The sequence below is a fragment of the Podarcis bocagei genome (assembly GCF_964188305.1).
Source record: "Podarcis bocagei genome assembly, chromosome: 8".
Taxonomy (NCBI): domain Eukaryota; kingdom Metazoa; phylum Chordata; class Lepidosauria; order Squamata; family Lacertidae; genus Podarcis; species Podarcis bocagei.
The window spans coordinates 71,425,374-71,448,831 of record NC_138133.1 but is presented as its reverse complement, the minus strand read 5'-3'; the positions used below and the strand labels follow the sequence as shown (position 1 = coordinate 71,448,831).

The following is a 23,458-nucleotide window of genomic DNA, read 5'->3' as shown; positions in this document are numbered from 1 at the left end:
GCTGTTTTCACTGGAGACGTAGTAGGGTAAACTAAACATTGCATTATATTTGCGATCACATTCAATGTCTCTTGTTTGCTTTAATTCAGCAGTGGGAACCTTCTGGGCCCCCAGTTGTTGCTAAACGGCAACTCCCATCATCCCCAACAAGCATGGGCAATAGCCCGGGATCATGGGAGTTGTAGTTCAGCAACATCTGGAGGGCCAAAAGGTTCTCCACACCTTTTTTTTCCCCCAACAGCAACTGGGTGTGGAGGAAGAGGAAATTAGGTTTTGGGCTGTGAGATGCAGAGAGGGAGGTTTTCACACCCTTTCCTTCTGTACTGCAATCCTAGTGAAAAATCCCCAACATCCTGGCACAACCGGCCCTACTGTTAGGCAGAGTGAAGTAGCTGCCTCACACAGCAGACTGCAGAGACTGGGAGCAGCAGCAAGATGCTGGAGGGCAGAGCTGGGAGTGTCACATTACCTTGTGCCCCTTAAGTGAGCTCTGCTGCCCGCAAGGGTGGTGAAGGATACTGCCCAATTATCAGCGTCAAAGGAAGATTTCACTGCTTATCTGGTCAGGTTCTGGATAAGGAATTGCCACAGGGGTGTCAGTTCACTTCAGGCAGCAAAATGTCTTGGACTGGCCGTGCTCTCCTTGCCAACACTCAGCTGCTATTTATCCCATGAGGGGAACTGCTCTTGGTAGCAATAACCACTTCTTTGCCATAGCAAATAATAGCAGCTGTGTGTGTGATTTTGGTGGGACTCAGACACGGCATAAAGGTTTTGCCCTCTCCCCACATGTAGTTGCCCCAGTTCCTTATTAGGCTACCCACAAGTGCTTGTTGTTTAGCAAAACATTGAATATGATCACACACTTTTGGTGATGCTGGTCTCTGCCTTTTGATGGTGCTGTATTCTCTCTTCAGTCCATCAGCTAAAACCTATTCGTTTACGGAAAGAATGGTTTTAGCCATGGATCCTAAACAAACACAGCTCAACGCTTCCCGGAATGCACAGCATGCATGCAAAGTGAATCTAATACTCACTGAGTGGCCTCGGGTGAGTGACTATCTCTCAGTCTCAGTTCCCATCTGCAAAAGCAAGAATAACGTTCTACCTCATGGGACAGTAAAGATGGATGCAAGAAGGAAGGAAGAGCAATTTGCACAGAGTTGCTATAGATCACAGGAAATGCAAATAATTATGAAATAATATAGTTCATAGAAATGCTCTTAACATGACCATTAAAACGTAAGCGTAAAGCTTCAACAACATTCTTAACTGATTACTTCAAAAATACCAAAGTTCATATACATATGTGTGATACTTTTGTTATATGTTGTAATCTAATTTCAAACAAATAACATACCAGAGCTGCTTGGAAAATGACAATCCTATTTTGTTTTTTGCCTGCCCATTTCAGAGCTGTTCCATGCCTCCAAATGTTTTTATTTGCTTTCATTTTTATATTTTTACTGACACTCTTTAAGTAGCAGAGAGAGCAGCTCTGGAGAACAGAGAATAGCTGCTGCCAAACACTAGCCTTTAAAATCTTGCCAGAGCTGAATTCTGCTGTAATCCACTCTTAATGTACCCCAAGCCACAATCTGTATCACATCCTTGTCTGTGACCCAGCAGTTCATCCAGAAAGCGTCTAGAAGAAGCCAAGTAAAAAGTGAAGATAGATTTTGGCTAAGCATAAAAGTCCCCATTCAATGGATGCAGAGTCTCACGGCTTTAAGTACATTATTTCTCTGGAAATGGTGCACAACACACAAGGCCAAATGCCAAGTTATATTTAGCAGATCTTTTAAAAGACTGTTATGCTGCCCTTTAAGTATGTGCACTGCAAGGATAGTGACATCAGGCCCATTCAGATGCATAACCACATATTAGACCAATGAGTAGCTGCAGCCCTGCCATTGCACATGTTGACTACCCTCCCCCCATCCCTGGCACCTGTGCAAACGTCTGCAAGGAGGATGCTGTGCATGAAGGCATCCAAGTGATCTGGGAACCTGAGCAACCGAGGCTTCAGACTGCATGGCAGAATTTTACACAAGGCTCCCTTGCTGCAGATGCATGCGCGATATGTGCAGATGCAAGGGCAGAGCTAGTCACGGTCTGCAACATCGAGGACATGTGTGGCTACTTGGTGAGGCTTCATTCATGTTCTGGCTTTGCACATAGAATATACGACAGTTAGACTGCATGATACTCCATGCCGCACAAGACAAGAGGAATCACATGGCTGCTGTACTGATTCACGAAAGCAGCAAAGACACATACAACTGCAAAGGAGGACATTTGCACACACAGAACTGCAAAGGAAGACGTTCAGAGAATTTTGGGGAGAGCCTGGGAGGTGGAACTGGAGGCAAAAGGCTGGACTTAATCCAGATCTTTGCTTCAGCCAAGCATCTTTTAGAGATGTCTGTGTTTCCCCCTTCCTGCCCTGCATCTACACTTGCCCTGTCCCTTGTCACCCATCTATGCATGTGCCTACTACAAAATCTGGCAGCAGGGCAAAGGTGCTTTACTCCTTGTGCCACAGGGACAGTTTACAGGGAGAGAGGTTGGCTGGCCTGAGCCTTGCTGTCCCTCAGTGTGTCCTGCCAATGGCAGTCAGCCCAAGAGGAATCAGGTAGCCTGGAGAACCATTAGGGATCCTTCCAGCCCTATCTATCTAAGAACTCTCAAAGCATCTGTCTGGGCAACTTGTAGATATACAAAGGTGCCAAATAAGCTTTAGCCTTGCCGTGGACCACAAACCCATCCTTAACCATCTTGATCCCAGTCACCTAATCTGGCATCTGATTCATCAACCTGTCTCCAATGTCCTCCACCTCCAGCTTCTTGGATCCATGTTTACCAGGCTCAGAGCCTGTTTGGACCGTGCCTTTTGCCTTTCTCTGATTTGCTACTTTCCCCTGGCAGCTATTTTCAACTCTTGACTCCAGTTCTCCTTTTGAACTGGTGACTGACTGAACTGTCTTCTCACTTCCTCCATGTGCGAATTCATCTTCAGTAAACGAGAGAGAGAGAGAGAAAAAGGGAGATCTGGCTTAAAATGAACAAGTTCCACCTCCTCCATGACACATGTACACAAATCATGTAAGTTTAGGAAGCCAAATGCATTTGTTATCATCATTCCCCAACAGTTATCTTGAATAAAGAATAAAGCAAAGTATGGCTCTTAACTCTAAAGGCAAAATAAATACCTCTTCACTGTGCCTGCCCAGAACCCCTGTGTGTTTAAATTCCTGGCTTCAGTGAGCCAAGTTCACTTGCACAAAGCAAGTTTGCCTCATTCAGATATGACTGAAAAAGCTTCATTCCATTAGCGCGGCTGCCTTTCTCATTCAAATCCCCCTCACAAGCCACTTCTGATAGTCAACACACATTTCTCCATAACAGCTATTTTATGTCAAAGCAGAAAGATCAACATCAAGCGGCATGAGCTTTGAAGCATCTCCCCCACCCCCGATTCATTTAGAGATTGCGAATTATAACACATTCATGTCTTATCAGATTGCTCTGCAATAAGTCCTGATTGTTAGCAATTTCAAGGGATCCTTGAATGCAGGGAGTTCAGCTACTGTGTTGATTCTCAGCACCAGTTCCTTAGCACCTTACAAGATTAATGCAACACTGATCGTGACAATGTGCCTTTTTAGAGAGCTTTTTACAGTATGCTGAAAATATTTTGTTAGAGGCAGTGTGCCTCTTAATAGCATCTGTTTGTGCAGGTTGACAGAATGCTGTTGTGCTCATGTCCATCTTACAGGCTTCCTTCAAGCATCTGGTTGGCTCTTGTGAGAACAGGCGCTGGACTGGATGGGCCATTGGCCTGGCCCAGTAGTTTGTCTTATGTTCTTATTGTGAGAGAACCCGATGATAAATCTGTGGTCTATCTAGCCTAGTAATCACCCTATTTCTGGAGCTGGATCACCATTCTTCATGTGATGAAGGTGAGGAGGACTCCCAAGGCAAGTTAAACATATTTCATCTGACAATCTCTTATGTATATTGAGCTGTGTAAAATTTGGCCGTCTTTGGATTAGTGAAGTAGCTGAGTTTCCATCTGGAATGTCACAGATATCTGCTTTTTCCACCAAAGCTTTATAAGCCTAAAAATACTGGGCTGGGTGGGGGGGCGGACTTACTCAGGGCTTAGATTTTACTAGGCTATCCAAGATAATAATAAATGAAAATGCAGAAGGGAATGTTTCAAGGCAAGGGAGTCAACCTTTCTTAGCAAGCAGGGAACAATTTGTCTGTATTTCTGATGGCAGCTCTGTCAATATATATATCCCTAGAATTATCACTCTGCTCATTTTAGGAGCGGACTTCTTACCCATCAGCCTCTCTTGCAAAGGACAGTAATATATAAAGCACAATCCTTAATCCTATATTTTATTGAAAAGCTGTCCAACAAAGAAAATTTAACGCTTGCCATCTTCTCTCAAATCTCACTGGAGGCTCCAACCAGGAGTAATTTGTGTTCTGCCCCAAGGAGGTTCTTAACTCATTACGTAAGCCTTCCCAACACTGCACAGGAAATTGCTATTACTATCCGTAAGTTTTTTTAGAAGGCAATCGTTTTGGTCTGACTGCAGCTGCCATGGCCCAAACCTCAAGCTCAGAGTCAGAAGACGACGACAGCCTGGCTGGATCTAAGGCTGCTATGACACTGGCTGTAGTGGTGGGTCAGGCTCCCAAAACTGCGAGGCCACCAAACCAAAGCCCACCAAACCCAGGACCCCATGAGAAACTTACCTTGAGCTTGAGGAGCCAAGTGGCTCCTTCACTACCATGCCTGCCAAACAGCATGCCTGGCAGGAGGCCCCCAAAATAGAGAAAGAAAACCCTTGTGCCCAGGCCAGGCTTCTGGCCCTCTTAAAGACTTCTTTAAGCAAGGGGTTGGGACTTAAGACAGGTAGGCTGAACAGCTGAACAGCCTTCAACAACCTCAGGCGATCCAGATGTTGTTAGACTACAATTCCCATTGTCCCTACTGGCTGGGGTTTATGGGAGTTAAGAGTTCAACAAGGTGTGGAAGGAATGGGGAAGGCTGGGCAAGAGACAGGTTCCTAAGGGCCTCAATCTATTTTTGTTGGAGCAATTTGCTAAGACAGAGCTTTCCATGGTGTTTGCCTTGCTCCATTACACTCTCCTTATTGGGACCAGCACAAGACACCAGGCACAGAAAGAATATGAAACATCAAAAACAGAATTCACTGAACATACCGATGGCATATTTAATTTCATTTTAAGTACTGCTTTGCACCCTTTTGCTTACTTCTCCCATTTGTATTCTTCAAAGGAATGTATTGAAGCTTCTCTTATCCTTTGACATAGGTCAGCCAGAGAAAGAATGAGTGCTTCAAGGCAGCCAATAAATTTTACGGCTGGATGCGGATTTGAACCCAGGTGTCCTAACTATTACACTTCAGTGGTTAACTGGCAATACTAGTCTGTCTGTGCGGACTGGACTACAGCTAGAAATTTTATTTTCTGCTGACTCTGTTAAGTTCTTTTACCATAATATCCTAGAACCTGATATAGATTATAGAATTTGCTTCTGATCTGTATTGTACTGTGCTCTAGGCTTGCCAAATAACTCAGGCTAAAAGTTTGAATAACACCACCACCACCACATGGGAGAACTGCTTAGTCATAGCTGTAATATTTCATTCATTAATCATCAAGAGCAATAGGCAGATAGATATATAAAGCTCTCTAATACAAATGAAGACTTAGCTGAATGTAACCGATACATCCTATGTGTGAGAGTAACAGGACAGATCTTGTTACCTTTCTGTAATAATAGCTTTACCATACTTCCTGTTTACACGACTTATGTGCAGGCACCTCTAAAGTCTTCCACTCAATATTGTACTGCAACATCCAGCTCTTAAGAGGGCCAAAATTACAGTTTAACATCTGAAGGAAAGATCTGAAAAGCTGCCCCCAATTCCCCCCTCCCCGAAAGATCCACACCACCAAAAGAAGGATTCTGTGGATTGTCAAGTTTTTTGGGGGGTAGATAATTTCTTATCTGAGCTGGTGTTTTGGTGCCAATGATGGGCAGGGAAGAAAGTACATTTAGCACTGCACTGTCATACTCTACCTCAATATGCTTAACTCATATGAAGATCCACTCAAAACACAGGGAAAGGCATGATGGCAGAGAGTTGGTAAAATCAGGAATATATAAAGCAAGTGGAAGAGAGAGGAAGTATGTCTCCCTTTCTCAAAATATGAGAACTCCAAGCTAAGGCCTGTTTCCAAACAGCCAGCACTAGCCAAAAACCAAAGGGGGCAGGTAAGCCCTGGAACTGCAAAGGTGAGTAAAGGAAGCTATGCTGCTTCCACTTTTGTGCCCCATGGCAGGAGCTTTGCTTCTCCCACTCTCAAGATATTAGAAATTGGGTGTTACCTAATGATTGGTGGTACGTTGAGGACATAATCGGAGGAGTGATTCCAGCTACCCCACCCCTTCCTTTTGGAAGGCTTTCAAGCTGCTGCAGGAGACAGGCTGTGAGCAACAGCACGGGAAATGTTTCTCAGACCTAGATGTTTCCCTGTTATTTCTCTAGCACCAGGAGTTGTAAAGTTGTTAATGTAATGTTTTTATATTTATAGCACTGAATTTTATTTTATTTTTTGTAATTATATTTGCTATTGTGTTGTTTTGCTGTGTTATTACGATTATTTTTTTTTGCACTGCTTGGTTTTTGAAATGCATCCCTGTTTTCTTTGTTGTAAGCCACTTTGAGCATGATTTTGTGTGTGTGTGTGTGTGTGTGTGTGTGTGTGTGTGTAAAAGTGGCATACAACTAAAATTATAAATGAGTGAACGGCAAGCAAGAAGAAATGTATGAATAACCAGAGAAGAGTGGTGATGGGTTCCAGTTTAGACAACTTAAATAAAAAGATTAGACCTAGGCAAGATTAGATCTAGGTAGAGTAAGGGTTATACTGTGGAATTCTAGAAGCTGGAGAAAATCAGGGAATGGATATCACTTTCACATTTTCCACATATTTCTCCAGTGGACTGCTTTGATTTGCCTTGCCCCTTACAGAATCGGCTACAGTAGCTTTTCTCACAAGGCTGATGTTTTCATTCCTGCGTGAAAGCATCTGAAAGGTGCGTCTGGCTTATGGAATATGTTTCTGGAAACAAAAATGTGCAATTGCATTATCTTGATCTGATTCTGCAAAGAAATTCTTCTATTCTTATGGGGCTGGTAGAATCTAAAAAGAAGATGCATATACATGTTTGCTTTGGAACCCTTGCTTTCTCCTGGCTGCTAAATCCTTTTCTGGGACTTTATATTTGGGCAGGATTTCATCGTGTCAATCTTACCACACTGTCCCCTTAAAATGCTTTGATAGCTTATGCAATTTTCTAATTATCTGGTCATTCATATCTGTATCCTGTTTAAACTTTGTTCCCAAAACTTGTGCAATTACGGAGTTGAGAATCACTTTTGAGGTATGAGTGACTAATCTTTTGGCAGGGATGTGGGAGGATTAATGGCTTTATGGCAAAACAACATTACTAGCAGCAGACCCATCTGCCTGCAAAGAAACAGCAAAGAGGAAATGCAATTTTCCCATGGCAGGTCAAACTCATTTAACAATGTGCAGCAGCTGTTAAAAAGGACACAGAAACTTTAGACCATATGATTACTAAGGGGGGGATCATCTAACTCACCCAGGAGAGTACCTCTGTCTTAAATTTTATTATACTTTTGCCATCTCATCATAATAGCCCACCCAGAAGAGCTACAGCAGAATGTCTCACCACATCCTTTGTCACCTATCCTAAATTCAGTGTAGTCAATGCAGAACCTAGCAAGTGAATGTTGCCATTATACCACACAAAAAGTAATTTCCCCCCAGGAATTACAGCAATTATTATTGGCCAAGTACTTATTTTGACATTAAGAGCTCATTTAAGAGCATGCATGTTTGTCAGAGGCCAAAGGGATTACTTTCGGTGTTGTAAATTATGCTCCTGTCTCATGTATTTATTTGTTTATTAAGGTACCTATCTACCACCAATCCATACAATGTACAGCAATATATACAATAAGATATGACCTACCATAAATGCAGTACATACCTTTCATTCTGTACAGTGCCACACATACCTCAAACACAACATTAGTAGTACAATTCAAGAATTCTCTTTGTTTTAAATGACAGAAGAGAATGCACTTCACTCTTTCCTCACAGTATTATAGCTTTAAATTTGTTGGTAATTTTTTTAAAGTTTTTGTGGTATTAAAGTAGAAAGTTTCATAACAAAACTCATCTAGGTTTGACAGTTAGTCACTAGCCATGTTGAGGTGACATGACTTTTGATTCTGTTTCATGGCTTTTTCCTCCCCTGCACCTACTCAATCTCTTTTTATTCCACAAACACTAATTTCAGCACCAAGGACACTTCCACGCTGCCTGTATACTATTTCAAACCAGTCACTTTAGGTTGAGGTAATTGTTTTGCATCTGAAGGCAGCCCTGAATTTAATGTTTGACGTTTGTTGTGCTTTTATTATGTTGTAAGCCACCTAAAGTGGCTGGGGCAACGCAGTCAGATGGGCAGGGTATAAATAATAAAAAACTACTACTACTACTACTACTACTACTATTATTATTATTATTATTATTATTATTATTATTATTATTATTATATTACTTAAGACAGCATTAGACTTCTTTATTTTTAAAGAATTCAAAATTCACTGGAAACCAATACAGAAAGATTAATGCAACTTCCAAAGCCACCATTTTCCATTTTCCTAATAAAGATCCTAAGTTGCTAATTACTTCAGCTATTGTGGCAGCGAACATCTGCTTGCACACTTTTATCTTCCTAGTGGCCTAATGAGATTAAAAAAGCTGATACATTTTTGAAGCAGGGATTGTTTGTGGCTTACAAGCTGTCCTGTCAATTATTTTTTTCAGCAAAAGTGGTGAATTAAACTAAAACTAGAGGCTTGGATCTTTAAAGCCTAGCATGACCTTCATGACTGCGTCCTTGTATAATCCAACATCAGGTGAGGATGAGTGAGCAGCCTTTACGGCCTGTGCCTATTTTTTTGTGGCAAGTTTGGGTGGTAGTGCCTAGGAACCAAGCTGCTTTTTCAACTGCCCTAAGCTTGTGGAGCATCATTCCTAAAAAGGAATGCTATCTTCTTGATAGTTTAGAATGAATTGTAAAGCACACCACTTACATCAGGCATTCGCTTATCGCAATTGTCATTTGTCTTCCATTGTTATATTGTCTAATATTAGATGGTCGGCTTGTAAATTGTATTTTTGTTATGATACCTTCTCTTGAAGCTTTTTTGGAAATGTGGTATATTAATATTCTAAGTAATAAATATAAATACAGACTTCCTCAGTGCCTTATCCTGATAGACTAGCTCATTGGCTTGATTACCCTTTGAACAGAACTGGGGTGAGGAACCTCTGGCCCTCCAAATGTTGCTAACTAAAACTCCCATCAGCCCCAGCAAGAATTATTGATGCTCGGGGATGATGTGAGTTGTAGTTCAACAATATCTGGGGGGACAAAAGTTTCCCCATGCCTGATCAACAGAAGCAGAAGCAGAAGCAGAAGCAGAAGCAGACGAAGACGAAGAAGAAGCAGCAGCAGCAGCAGCAGCAGCAGCAGCAGCAGAAGAAGAAGAAGAAGAAGAAGAAGAAGAAGAAGAAGAAGAAGAAGAAGAGAAGTTGTTGTTTTAATCAACTTCTACACAATTATTTCAAGGCAATACAAAATTTTAAAAAACCTGAAAAATCCCCAGTTACATGTGCACACACAAGAACTACAGCAACTAAATTCAAAACAAAACTAAAACAATACAAAATAGACACTCATGGCAAAGACTCATTAATCCATCTGATAAAGCTTATTAGAACAAAAATGTTTTCAGTTGTCTCTAGAAAGTGGGTGCCTTCCATATCTTTAAAGGAAGGCTATTCCACAAACCAGGGGCAGATGTAGAGATATAATGTGGTGCTGCCCTTGGAGACTTTCTGAAGGCTTCAGGAGAGAAACAACAAAACACTCCACATTCTTACAGGACCCGATAGCTAGTATATATAACCATTTTGCTCCCTTCTTTCCACTCCCAAATATGCGCAAGAAACAGCAGGAAAGCCATTCCTGCATATTAACTATGGAAAATACCCATTTATAGAGTAAGTATTTTTTTCCAAGCTGGCAATATTTTCATAAAGAGATATTCTTTATCTGAAATTCATCTGGGTGTTATCAAGAAATCATTCTTCAGTACATCTGGAGCAGAGTTAAATTTTCTTTCCTGGGAGCCTTTGATTACCTCTCTGCATGCAGCGACGTGTGCTTAATTAAAACTTTAATGGAAAGTGCCATTAAAAATAGACACACAATGCATACCAAATTGTACTTAAGACTCCCCACCAGAAAATCGACAGAGGCGTATCTCCCTGGAACTGAAATGGCAACAGCGTTTAACTTGAAGTACCCTCAAATTGTGAGATTTATAGCCATGTTACATATAAATATTGTACTGCCATAAAAAGGCAACATATGGCAAGAGCCATTTGTTAGCATTTCATGGTGTCTGATAAAAGCACCATACCCATTTTGCACTGTAGGCTAAATAACTGACAGTACCATTCTAACTATGTCCAAATGGGATTTCTTCACATGGTTGGATTAACACGTTTTTAAAATGCTTATGCTGTTGATAATAAAGTTTTGTAGAAAGAATAGGATTGCCATAGATCTTTGATTTTACCTGTTGGCAACGGCATTCCTAGCAAGTAAATCTGAACAAAAATGCACCTATAGCTACAGATATTTCTACTGTATACTCAATAAGATTGTATGGGATATTTTTTTTGGTTAATGAAAACCAATGTTTTCATACATTAATCTTTTACGATTACAGATTTTGACAATAAATTTGTAAACAGGTAGATAGCAAGCTGTGGGGTTCAAGCAATAATTAATAAAACTGAAAAGTATGCATTAACTTGGCAAAAAAAACCCTTGCATTTTAGCTGAGAAAAATTAACTGAGGTGGTCTGGGAAAGATTTTGAAATTGCCAGGTCACATGACTGAGCTGAACAGGCTTATGATCCAGGCTAAGTCCCTTGTCTCTGGTTATGTTTCCACCATGTCCCTTGCACATCACTTTTTTAGAGCTTATGCCAGTTTAAGATCCACTGGGCTCAGCTCATCCAGCTGGCTACCTGTTGAGACGGGATAGGGTTGTCGGGGGGGGGGGGAATGCTGGCATATCTCTGCCTATGTTGAGGATGAGGAAGTTAAGACACCGTTGCACAGCTGTGCTGGGGTCTCCCAGCTCAGCCGGAGATCTGCTGGATCCTAGCTCACTCAGCCTGTCAGATCTTGCTCTGGGTTGTTCCCTTAGTTACCGATGTCAACATCTCTAGGCAACATACAACAAAGGAGTTAAAAGAAGCAAGGTGTTTTACTATTAATAAGGTGTTGTATTATTGGGATATCTTACTGATTAATAGTAAAACACCTGTTCTGTTCTGAACAACTTTTAAATGTACAGGAGCTTTTTACATTTGGACACCACATTTATTCAAAACAATTATTGCAGAACACAATAATTTTTTATAAATTGATTCCTTTCTTGCTCTGCTTTTTGAAAGGCTTTTGACATCAGTTCTCTGTTCATTTTGGTTCTACCTGTTTGTTTTCTTACTTTAACAAAATTAACAAATGTCATATGAAATAGCTACTCAAGAACCAGACCCGAATTTCTGTACTGTCTCTTCTATTCTGGTGGAGCCTGGCTTAAAATATATACATATAATGGGCTTGCAACTAAATCACATGCAATCTTCCACTCCTCCCATAACCACAAAAAGATTCTCTACAATATACTGTATGAAATCTGTGAGGCTGACTTTATCGGCATGTGCTCTGTTGGTTTTGTAAAATAAATTCTGTGTAAAACACATTTATACTTTGAGATTCTGTCCTGCTTAAAGCATGCCTTATTGAATAAGTAAACAATGCAACCTGATTTCTGCATCCTGGGGCAAGTTGGTAGCAGAGTGACAGGCGATAACATCTCAAGAGAACTGACATGCAAGATTCCTTGCATTTTATTTCACCCATCTACTTGCAAGTCTGAGTTTGTGATTGTAAAGAGAGTGGTCTACGTGTTCACAGCAGCAAATGTCAAGAGGCAATCCTTGGCATTCAAACGTTAATCCCTGGAACAGAGTTGGCTGTCCTGACATCTGCCCCAAAACATGACAGCAGGTGCTCTTACTTGTATGTAAGTAAGCAATCTTTACTAAAGCAGAGTAATGGTACAGACTCAGAAGGGAGAAAGGAGCTAATCCACTCACCAGAGTGGTGCATGCTCTGGTTATCTCCTGCTTGGACTACTGCAATGTGCTCTACGTGGGGCTACCTTTGAAGCTGACCCGGAAACTACAATTAATCCAGAATGCGGCAGCTAGACTGGTGACTGTGAATAGCCACCAAGACCATATAACACTGGTCCTGAAAGACCTACATTGGCTCCCAGTATGTTTCCGAGCACAATTAAGTATTGGTGCTGACCTTTAACACCCTAAATGGCCTTGACCCAGTATACCTGAAGGAGCGTCTCCACCCCCATCATTCAACCCGGACACTGAGGTCCAGCGCCGAGGGCCCTCTGGCGGTTCCCCCACTGCGAGAAATGAGGTTACAGAGAACCAGGCAGAGGGCTTTCTTGGTAGTGGTGCCCACCCTGTGGAACGCCCTCCCATCAGATGTCAAGGAAATAAACAACTATCAGACTTTTAGAAGACATCTGAAGGCAGCCCTGTTTAGGGAGGTTTTAATGTCTGATGTTTTATTGTGCTTTTAATTCTGTTGGGAGCCACCCAGATGAGCCAGATGAGAGGAGTATAAATAACAATCATCATCATCATCATCATCATCATCATCATCATCATCATCATCCAACCTTGGAGCTTTCATAAGGCAAAAGGTTGGCAAGGATGAGCATTGGCTCGGTTCATGAGCCCAGTGACAAAAAATTCAAGGCTGCATGGGGGCTGAGAAGTTGCTGAAACAAGTTTCCACACCCACCTGGCAAGCTTTAAAGGTGAGGCAGGGTGCAGCCCTTACTTATGTGAATATTCCTGTAGGACCGTCTCACCTGCAAACTGACACTAAATGTCCTGGGAGAGAGTGCTGAACCTGTCTCCCTCTCTCAGTTCTGTTTGGCCACCCCAGGCTGTGCTTGGAAGCCTTCCCAAGACTCTGGCAGGGCCCTCATCCACACAGAAGAGGGGGGAGCAGCTGGGACACCTGCCCCAACCTTGGAGCCAGTTGTGCTCCATCTGTTCCAGCCCCACATTTCCATCCCTTCTCATCTCTGCCCAGAGTCTGCCATCCTGTGTCTGAGGCCAAAAGCACCAAGGGATTCATGACATCTGCACTGAACAGCAGAACTAGCCTCCCTCTTGTCACTGTCGGACAATCTTTAAATAAAAACCAATGTTTAAACAGTTGATGCTTGCACTTGCAAAAGAATACAGCATGTCAATGATCTGCAAGAGACCATCCTAGACAAGAAGCCATTCTATAGATAAATGTGTGAATTAACATTTACCAAAAAAAACCCTCCAAAACAGCCTGTCTGTTGCAATCATCACATATACTTGCCACCCACAACAGACCAACTGAAGCGCAAGCCCTGTTGCTCACATGTTATAATATCATTCAATTTGTGTGCCAAAAAAGTAAGAAAATACCACTAAGTTCCATGCACAAGATACGGGAATAAAACGAAAAACATTCTGCTTTAATCAGCTATTGCACTGCCAGTTCATTCCAGAAATAGATTTCAGCAATATATAACAAGAAAACACAGAAAGAAACAGAAGATGCAAAACTTTTGAGAAAGAAATAATTGAGCCAGTTATAGTATATCATAAATAAGTAATCTAGACCTGCGTTAAATATAGGCATCCAATGAATAGCCATGACTAACTTAGGTCTATTAATTTCATTGGGTCTACTCTAAATAAAATTAGTTGTCAACAAGCCTTCATTTCTAGGTCACTTTTGAATGCAGCTACTTTTCATTCCTAAATACCTCTTTTCACTTCTATGAATCTTTTTAAAGAAATTGTGAAGGTGATGGCAATAGCTTCCTATTCAAACCCAAGCTAAAGAAATCTCAGCCAAATAATCCCTGACAGATGGCTATCCAAAAGTCTGTATAAAACCTTAAGTGAAGGAGAGTTTACCACCTTCTGAGATAGTCCACTCCACTGATGAGCAGTTCTTACTGTCAGAAAGTTATTCCTGATATTTCACCAGAATCTCCCTTCTTGTAATTTGAATCCACTGGTTCGCATCCGACCCTCCAAAGCAGCAGAAAGCAAGTTTGCTCCATCGTGCATGGAATTTGCCACTTCTGCACAGCAAAAGAAATTAGAAACAACCCAACATGGAAAGCATCCTAAACATATAATAACGGACAGGAAGGAGGACAATGCTGCAACAAAACACGAGAAAATAGTTACCTGCTATTCTTATCGTGTTAATTGCCTTTCAAGAGGTGGGGAATTCCAATCGAGGGGGGGAAACATGAACTGGAAGCAAAAGGTGGGACTAGGATAAAAAAAAGTCATGCAGAGTACAAGGCAGCCAGAGTTTGACAGAGGACCACAAATAAAGCACGATTCGGTCTCATTCATCTCAATGAGATAAATTTAAGCATGCAATCCTCAGTTTATAGGAATCACACATTGCGCCCCAAATCAGACTGCTGAAAATCTTGATCTCCAGTTTCTTTATTTTAGTTTCAATTAAATGTAGTAAAGTCACATCCAAGAGCAGGAAGCTACGGTTACCAGTGTGGAGAAATCTAGGATATAAAAGCAGGGTTTGAAGCTGGTTTAAGTCCCTGACTTGTTCTTATTCTGGTATGCATTGTTTCTTTGCGTGGGAAACTATGGTCCATTGAAGATGTGTTGAACCAAAGGTGGACTGTTCCAGAAGCTCTGCTAATGCCATCTTGGTAGTCAAACCAACCCCACAATTTATTGGTATTTGTTGTAGCAATGGGTTCATATAGGTTCAGATTCACTTTCTTTAATAATAATTAATCATAATAAATTTATCATTTATACCCTGACCATCCGGTCACTCTATTAGCTTTGAGATAAGGTAATTGGCTTGCTTTGATGTTATCCTTATCTGTGGGCTTGGCGTGCTGGGGTGCGAGCCCAGAAAGGAGAGCTATCTGTAAGACTTGGGTATTCGCCACCTATGCCCTTATCTGGGCAGGTGAAGTGATGGGAAGTCCTAGAAAAAGTGACATATGCTGTGCTGTGTATAAAGAATGTAAGCCTGTTTGCCTGAACATGGACAAGCCATCTCCTTGCTGCAGTGCCCCTCCCACAAAGGCTTGGAGAACTGGCAGGCTGATTTGCTGTAAGTCTACACTTTTCTTTAAAAAAGCACCAGAACTGATCGCTCTGGTGTTTTTTGACATCCACTCCCACAAGCCCTCCTGTGGGCCTGTGAACTTCCTGGGTTAATCACTAAGAAAGGAGAGAAGAGGTGATGGTGGACGGACAGAATGTTCATAAGGTTTATACATATATTAGCTTATTAAGTCAAGATATGTATTCTGAACATGGGCCATTTAAACCTGTCCTAAAGCTATGAGTTTAACAAAGAAACAAAGCTAAAAAAAATAGGCGCATCACCTATTTTTTGTTACAGCTCGTTTGCATGTATTTGTTATATATAACCAGCTATTTTCCTTGATTATGACCTCAAAGTATGACAAAGTTATTCTCAAAGTTTCTCAGGTCTCAGCAGGCAGAGATGATTCACTAAATGCAAACCTGTGGTCAGCAGGTACTACGCATCATACCACAGTGTTTTGCCCGCCAACCCAGCCAGTAGGGAACAAGTTTTATGCTTGAAAATGGGATTGCGATGAGATTGCAGAGTCCGTTCACATTGTAAATGCCACTATGATATTAGAACACTTTCAGATTTCCTGTGAGAGCAGACCCAAACTTTTAATTCTCTTTATAGAGCAATTTAATTTTGCTCTACTTAAAATGGCATTTTCCATCAAGAGCGCCCGGGAAAGATGGTCTACTAGGGCAACCTTAAGTCTGTCCTCAGGTCACCTCCCACCTGCCTGCCTTCTTACAACCTGTCCAAGGGGTGGCACTGGCTGCCAACAACAAGGGGAAGTCCTTATGAGGCTTGGAAGAAAATGGCACACATTGAGGAGAGGCCTTGGGCTCTGAACATTATTTCCTGCCAGGGACCATGGGCTCTATGGTCAGGTGCCACCATCAGAATGGAGGAGAGTTGGCAGCGGAGCCTCTCTCCTCGGCTGGGCTGGGCGGAACACATGCAGGAGCTGTCAAGCCAGCTTCCTGGCACCAAACCGCAGTTCCACTGTGTGCTGGGCCTGGGGGTTAACCCAAGCCACGCAGTCCAGGTCTGGTCCTGAATCCAGGGATTCCACGAGGAGTCAGTCCAACAGGGCCAAGGCAGGTAACTGGGCTAGGTCAGGCACAAGGTCTCAGGCAGGTTCCAGCAAGCAGCAATGTTGCTCCCGCAACCTGGGGTGGGATCCAGCAGCCTTTTATCTCTGATGGGGTAACGGCCGGTCCTGATCCCCCAGTGACTCACCTCCCTGACCCGAAGGTGAGCACTCCTCCTGTGAGTACTCAGGTCTCTCTTTCTCTCAGACCTCAGTCTCTGCAGCTCGGGAGATGTCAGTGGGCTACTAGACCCAGAGGCCACCTCACCCTCTCCTGACCCACCCGGTAGTGGAGCAGCTGAAAGCGACGGCCCAGCTGAAGGCAACGAGATAATCCCCACATCTGGAGCCAGGGCAGGCTCAGGCCCCTGACTCGGCCCACCTGGTGCTTGTTGCAGGGGAACCTGTGCAGACTGGGGCTCTTCAGAATCAGGCCCCAGACTCGGTTCAGATGTCGCCTGAGGCAGAGGATCTGGTGCGGATCTGGTGCGGACTCCTGCAGCTCCGAGTCCAAGCCCGAGTCCCAGGCCATCACACACTGCAACTCTGCTCCCAGGTCAGGTCTGACCTGGGGAAGGAGTGAAGAGTCAGCGGCAGAGAACTGCCACTGCTCTGCTGGGCTGCAGTGAGCTGCAACGGGCTCCCTCCATGCCCTGCCCCCCGAGGGGACGCGCCCTGCATGCCCGCCCCAGGCAGCAGGCGCATACGCTCTGCCAATGGTGCTAGGTGTACATATGCTACTGCAGAGAGGCTCTCCCACCTGGTCACCTGCCTGTTGCGTATTAACTTTCCCCCTAGGGGAAGGGAGAGAACCAGCAGAGAGGAGGAAGAGCAGAAAAGGAAAGAGGGGCTTTGATTTCTCAAGGGCTGCAGCTGATCACTTAAAAAACTGTCAAGAGCTTTTTGAGTGTTGGACTTTAACTCTTAAGCAGCCCTGTTCATTCCTGCAACTAAGCAAGTGGGCGCTCTTTCACCCCCCCAAAAAAAAAAAATTAAAGGCAAACAACAGTCCTTGTATGCATGTTCATATGCTCCACATCAAGGTCTCCTGAAAAAATGCATTTGTTGTATATTGTCTGGATGGATTAAAAAAGACAGAGGAAGATGAGAAACAACAGCTACTCACCTTTTAGTGCTAAACATAATGTCAGGTGTTTTGCTTCACATTTATGAGGAATCTGCGGTCAAACCTGTCTTGTTCTTGGTGGTCTGGTTGGGAGAGAAAAACATGAAAATTTCAGGTTAAGCAGATAAGCTGGCATTACCTACCACCTTGAATAAATATTTTCCAGTAAACATGATTTACACGACCTTGGGGAGTAAGGTCACACTGCCCACCAGGCATTTCTACAAAAACATGCAAAACGTTTCCAGCCATATAAACTGTTGGAGCATGAGGTTAAGGAGAATAAAATGGTGATGTGGACAAATGAGGTTGAAGATACAGTGGTACCTCGGGTTACGTACTTAATTCGTTCCGGAGGTCTAGTCTTAACCTGAAACTGTTCTTAACCTGAAGCACCACTTTAGCTAATGGGGATTCCTGCTGCTGCCATGCCACCGGAGCACAATTTCTGTTCTCATCCTGAAGCAAAGTTCTTAACCCGAGGTAATATTTCTGGGTTAGCGGAGTCTGTAACCTGAAGCATATGTAATCTGAAGCGTATGTAACCCAAGGTACCACTGTAATAAGGTAAACAGTGAGTGCCAAAAATTTTATCCAATGGATGCCAAAAAAATTAACACCCATGAACGTAAAAACAAGGTTTCTAGTGTTAGCCAGGCCATACATGCCTATTCAATCACTTCAATCTGTGGAGCTTGAATTTCTACAAGTGCCACCCAATGTTCCACATTTCCAAGGAGTTATTCCTTTAGTTAGGTGACACCTGAGACTTCCGGGTTGGTGCCTCCGGCAATGGCGGATTTCCTCTGACCGGGAGGAATCTGCTCCGTGGAAATTTGGGTCTGGCCGCCACGGCGAAGGCGGAGACCCGTAAAAATCACAGGCGGGAGAAGCCTGTGAATGTGGGATTCGGCGGGCACCTTTTGCGCCTCCCCTACTCGCGGGGAAACCCGGTTTCGGGGATCCGGAGCAACGTGGGGTGAGTGGCACAGTGCTTCGAATTGTCTGCTTCTTCCACGGAGCAAAGCTGCATAGCTGTTGCCGGAGATCATTGACTTTTTCCTGTGGACAATTTGACTCCAAAGTAATTACCCGTGAGTAGAGCTGAGACGGGAGAATCGGATTTTAAACGTTTAATTTGGCATCGAAACGGGGAGGTAAATGAGGAATGCTCATTTACAGCACTTAGAACGTTCCTTGACAGCTAGCAAAGTAAGAGAAATACATTGTTTCTATTGTCTCCGGCTGCTTCTAAAAAGGAGTAAAAAGTAACTGAAATCTGAAACTAACTTTGGATTGTATGAGTTGCGTTTAAAGGGGACATTGTTGACTATTATAAATAGAAACTGTTTCCCCCTAGTGGAAGTCTCTGAAATTGGTTACTTTATAAAAGCTGGGCTAGGGGGACTTCCAGCTGCAAGATAAAAATTGTGAGACTCTGAGATTGACCTTGAATCTCTCAAGTGTTATGGTAAATGGAAAGGAAAAAACAGATGAAATGTCGACAGAAGAGGCCTTAGTGGTCGCATTAGTGAAAATAAACGATTCGCTGGAACAGCTTCACAGGAAAACAGACAATCTGGGACAAAAGGTGAACACCAACACAGAAACCATCCAGAGATTGATACAGGATTTTACCTTGACACGGCAAACTACAGATGAAGTAAGGGAGAAAACCCTTGCTGCTGAATGTAAAACAATACAACTGGAGTGTGAGAGAGCCCCATCCATTCAAAGGCAACTCGATGGGACATCTGTTATGATGGAACTTAAAGAAAAACAGATGAATTTGAGGACCAGAGCCCTACCTGAATTGGGAAAGGAAAGCTTGACAGAGCTTCAGGAGGAGACAGGACTAACATCGGTTGAGAAAGAGAGGCTTTTGGGGGTCAGTATGACCGCCAAAAATGTGAATTTATTTAAGGGTAACTGTGAAAGACGTTGGATTGAAGAGAAGGGGGATTGGGAAATATGGACAAATCTGAAGTTGCTATTGTTGGGCCAATCTGTTGTGGTGGGGATGAGGGTTGCTGTGTTGCCGGGGATGTTGCTTTTGTTCCAAATAGTGCAAGTTTTGGATGGGATGGATTGTTTCAGGAGGTGGCAGAGGGATGTTTTTGGATTTGTTTGGCAGGGCAGGAAGCCTCGAGTAAAATTTAAGATATTGACGGATGCCAAAGAAGGAGGTGGACTTGCCCTGCCAGACCCCTAAACTTTGTTGTGAACCATCTGCTTTTTGCTGGCTGAGAGAATGGTTGTCTCTTGGAAGCACTGAAGTGTTGGATAATGGCAGATGAAGTTGATGGACTAGATGGAATTTGCGGAAAAGACTGGCAAGATCCGAGACCAGGGAAAAGAGTCGGTGGAAGAAGACTGGGAAAAGTTTAAAGATTATTTATAGAAATATTGTAAAATTAATGATGTTAGAAGAATGTTGGAATGAAGTTATATGGCTTCAGTAGAAATGTTATAAGGAATTAAGTATAAATAGATTAATAGAGTATTAAAGGAAAATAAGGTTAAAATGTGTTAAGATAATTATAGGATAGAAAACAGGGGAAGATGGAAAGGAGTTGCTGAAATAATTAATAGAAGTGGAATACAAAAAGGGAGGTGTGAGAAGGCCGTGGAAATATGTGAAAGAAAGATAAGATATTGGAAGTTTCTTTTTTTCTTCTTCTTCTCTTTTGATGTGTTTTTAAATTGTTTTTGTTTTGTTTTGTTAATTTTTATGTAGTGTTTTTGTATTGTAATGTACTGTTTTTTCTTTGTCTTTTCTGTAAGTGTTTAAATTGTTGTAAAAGGAATAAATATTATTATTTTAAAAAAAAATAGTTAGGCAACACCTGACCACTGGAACTGCATGTCTGTTGACATTAGGAAGGCCCCTTTGCTATACTTTTTTAAATGCCCATTGATAGCTTTTCTGTTTCAGCAAACCTATCCAGACACATAACCAGTTATATTTGTTTTAGATTATAACTTAGTTTTAATACTATTTTTATGCATATTGCCTTTTGTATTTCTTTCCTCGTTTATGTATAAATTGCACTTCTACGCAACCTGGGAGAGCATTTTTGAGTAAAACAGTTTTCAAATGTTCTAAATCAATAAATACTGTAAATGTGTTAAATATCTAACCCCCCACAGGGTGGACCTCCCTCAAACAACCTGACATAATGATAAAACATAACATTAATACAGCATGTATTCAAAAATGCTTCACTAATACTTATTACTCTAGGAAATCATAGCAATCGCTACAAAAATGTTTTTAAGTAAGGCCAGCGCTATAATGATGGTGGTGGAGGGTGTGTCACCAGTCATCTCCGTTTTCTTTTGCTTTTCTCCCAACCCATCTCTCTTGCAAATATACATGCAACCTTTAAGCCAGGCCGTAGTGCAATTTCTCAGCATCTAACTGAACTAAAAAAAACTGAGGGTTTTTGTGTGTGTCAGTTGTGCGGCTGGAGCTTTGCGATTCAACTATTTTACATGTGCCCACTCAGACTCAAAGCTCGAAAAAACTTTAAAGGAAGCATTAAATTCATTCAAGCACAGTTGTTTCCTCTCACAATTCTCTGTGCTGTTTGTGGGCAGATAAGTTTGGGATTGAGAACCATTTCAGAAAATTTATCCAGCAGGAGGAGATATTCTTCAATAGCTTTCCAGAAAGAGGGCTTGCCATTAGCAGTGGCCGTAGCATAGCTACTTTCTTTTTCCCCTTTAAAGATGGTGGGGGTTTCATTGCCACTGCAATTTGCAATCTCCTAGCTCTTCCTAGAGACAGCAAGGGTGGAACTTGGGGCATTCTGCGTACTACCACTAAGCTCAGTGTGAGTGTAGTGGTTAAGAGCGGTAGTCTCGTAATCTGGTGAACTGGGTTCGCGTCTCTGCTCCTCCACATGCAGCTGCTGGGTGACCTTGGGCCAGTCACACTTCTCTGAAGTCTCTCAGCCCCACTAACCTCACAGAGTGTTTGTTGTGGGGGAGGAAGGGAAAGGAGAATGTTAGCCGCTTTGAGACTCCTTAAAGGGAGTGAAAGGCGGGATATCAAATCCAAACTCCTCTTTTTTTTTCCTTCTCATTTCATTCTGTTTATTTCATTTTAATAACTTATAATAACAACAGAACAGAACTTCTAAGCGGTTCACAGCATTTGCAATCCTAAAACCACGAGCAAAAAGTCGGCACGATACAGTAAGGAAACCACTAAAAACATTAAGCAAAACTTTAAAACAGAAATATTAAACTATGCTGCTACAATGCTTGAAAGAAAAGATACAGTGATCCCTGTTCAAACCCTACTTCACAATCCTTTGTTTGAGTTTGAGTTATGCACAGACGATCTGGCCATCGTTCTGCATCCTCCATAAAAAGCCCAGATCAAGTGTCATCCTGGGATATTATGGGGAGAAAATGGTGGAGAATATTTAGAGAAGATTCTGCCAAGTCAGGGGCATGGCGTGGGCAGTGTGCGGGGGGCCATGGCCCTGAGTGCAGATTTTTGAGGGGGCGTGAAGCAGGTGCCCCCAGCGCAGCGTGGCCCGGAGCTCCTCTCTTGGGTCACTCCAGTGGGGTTGGCCAGCAGCCAGCTCCTTCACCCAATGTACCTGAAATATACTCAGAGTTGAGAGTGGATTTCATGCTCTTTATTCAGCTCATAGTGGTGAGGAGGAATGAAAGTTCCCCCAAAATATCTGCTTTATATAGATTATTTACACAACGGGCTGCACGTGATTGGCTAATTCCGGGATTCTCCTGTAGGCCAATCAGGTTGTGGATTCACTTCCACCTGGAGCTGGATTGGGTAGCTCCTGCGGACCAATCAGACTGTTGCATTCTGAGTCCTATTATTCTAGGACCAATCAGACTGCTGCATTTTGGATCCTATTCAACTCAGTACATAACAGTACCCCACCCCTCCAGGGTGTGCACCTGCCCTGGGAGCTGTTTGCTCATGTAACACTGCTGTGCTAAGTGGCCTTCTTTTTCATGGAAATTTTCTCAGACTACTGAGAGATTCTGGCTCAGCTCTGCTTCCGTAAGTTAATTGCTCTCACAACACGAATATATTCAAGGATTTAGTGGCCTCTCCCTGTAGGAAAAGATGGCTATCGGAAGACATTTAGAAATGCAGAATCTCTAAGCAAATTGCATTTTGTTTGTTAAGAATACTTTCCGATTAAGTTACATTTGACTGAAAGATTTCGGCTTAAAGAAAGAAGTTTCCTCGGTTTGGGAAACGCTTTAGGGAATATGACATTGGCACAACCATTTTGATGTCATGCCAGGTAAAATGTCTTGTTAGTTCTAGCAGATGAAGCAGCCGTTCTTTTTTTTAAAAAAAACAACAACACACGAACAAAATTCCAGCTGTATCTTTCATTACTCTGTGTTTGGGCAGTGACATTTTCATCTTGGCCTCTCCAGTTTTCTGTGATTTATCATCACAGTTTCTCCTACTTTCTGTGGGAATAAAATACAGAGCTCTCCTGCTTCCCTCCATCTATAAATTAAATGTGCACCTCCTTGCACAGATTATCCTTGCACAGAAGTAGAAATAGACACCCACCATTTTTACCTCCAGAATTTGCTATCTCACCCACCCACTACAGATGCAGAACAACACCAAAGCAAGCTGTCCAGTATTCACACTAGATTAAGGTCAGTGCATTACATATATTGTTAATACTTACTTACATAACCTAACCCTCCACACGCACACACAACTCCCATTCTAAATGTTTCCTTCCCCAGAAATTATCCTTT

The 23,458-nt window shown here is 42.5% G+C and overlaps 1 protein-coding gene across 3 annotated transcripts in view; it reads right to left on the bottom strand.

Annotated features, from left to right (window-relative positions):
• The window catches only part of OXR1 (oxidation resistance 1), a 189,363-nt gene extending 171,595 nt beyond the window's left edge, over positions 1-17,768 (bottom strand). For 2 of the 3 annotated variants that reach the window (XM_081204469.1, XM_081204474.1), the window contains exons 1-2: positions 17,687-17,768; positions 1,038-1,082 (exon numbers count right to left, since the gene is read on the bottom strand). In XM_081204469.1, coding sequence (XP_081060595.1) covers positions 1,038-1,082; positions 17,687-17,703 — 62 coding nt within the window. In that variant the 5' untranslated portion in view covers positions 17,704-17,768. The remainder of the gene's footprint in view (positions 1-1,037; positions 1,083-17,686) is intronic. The other variant, XM_081204470.1, reaches the window with a different exon arrangement.
• Between the last annotated feature and the right edge of the window lie 5,690 nt (positions 17,769-23,458).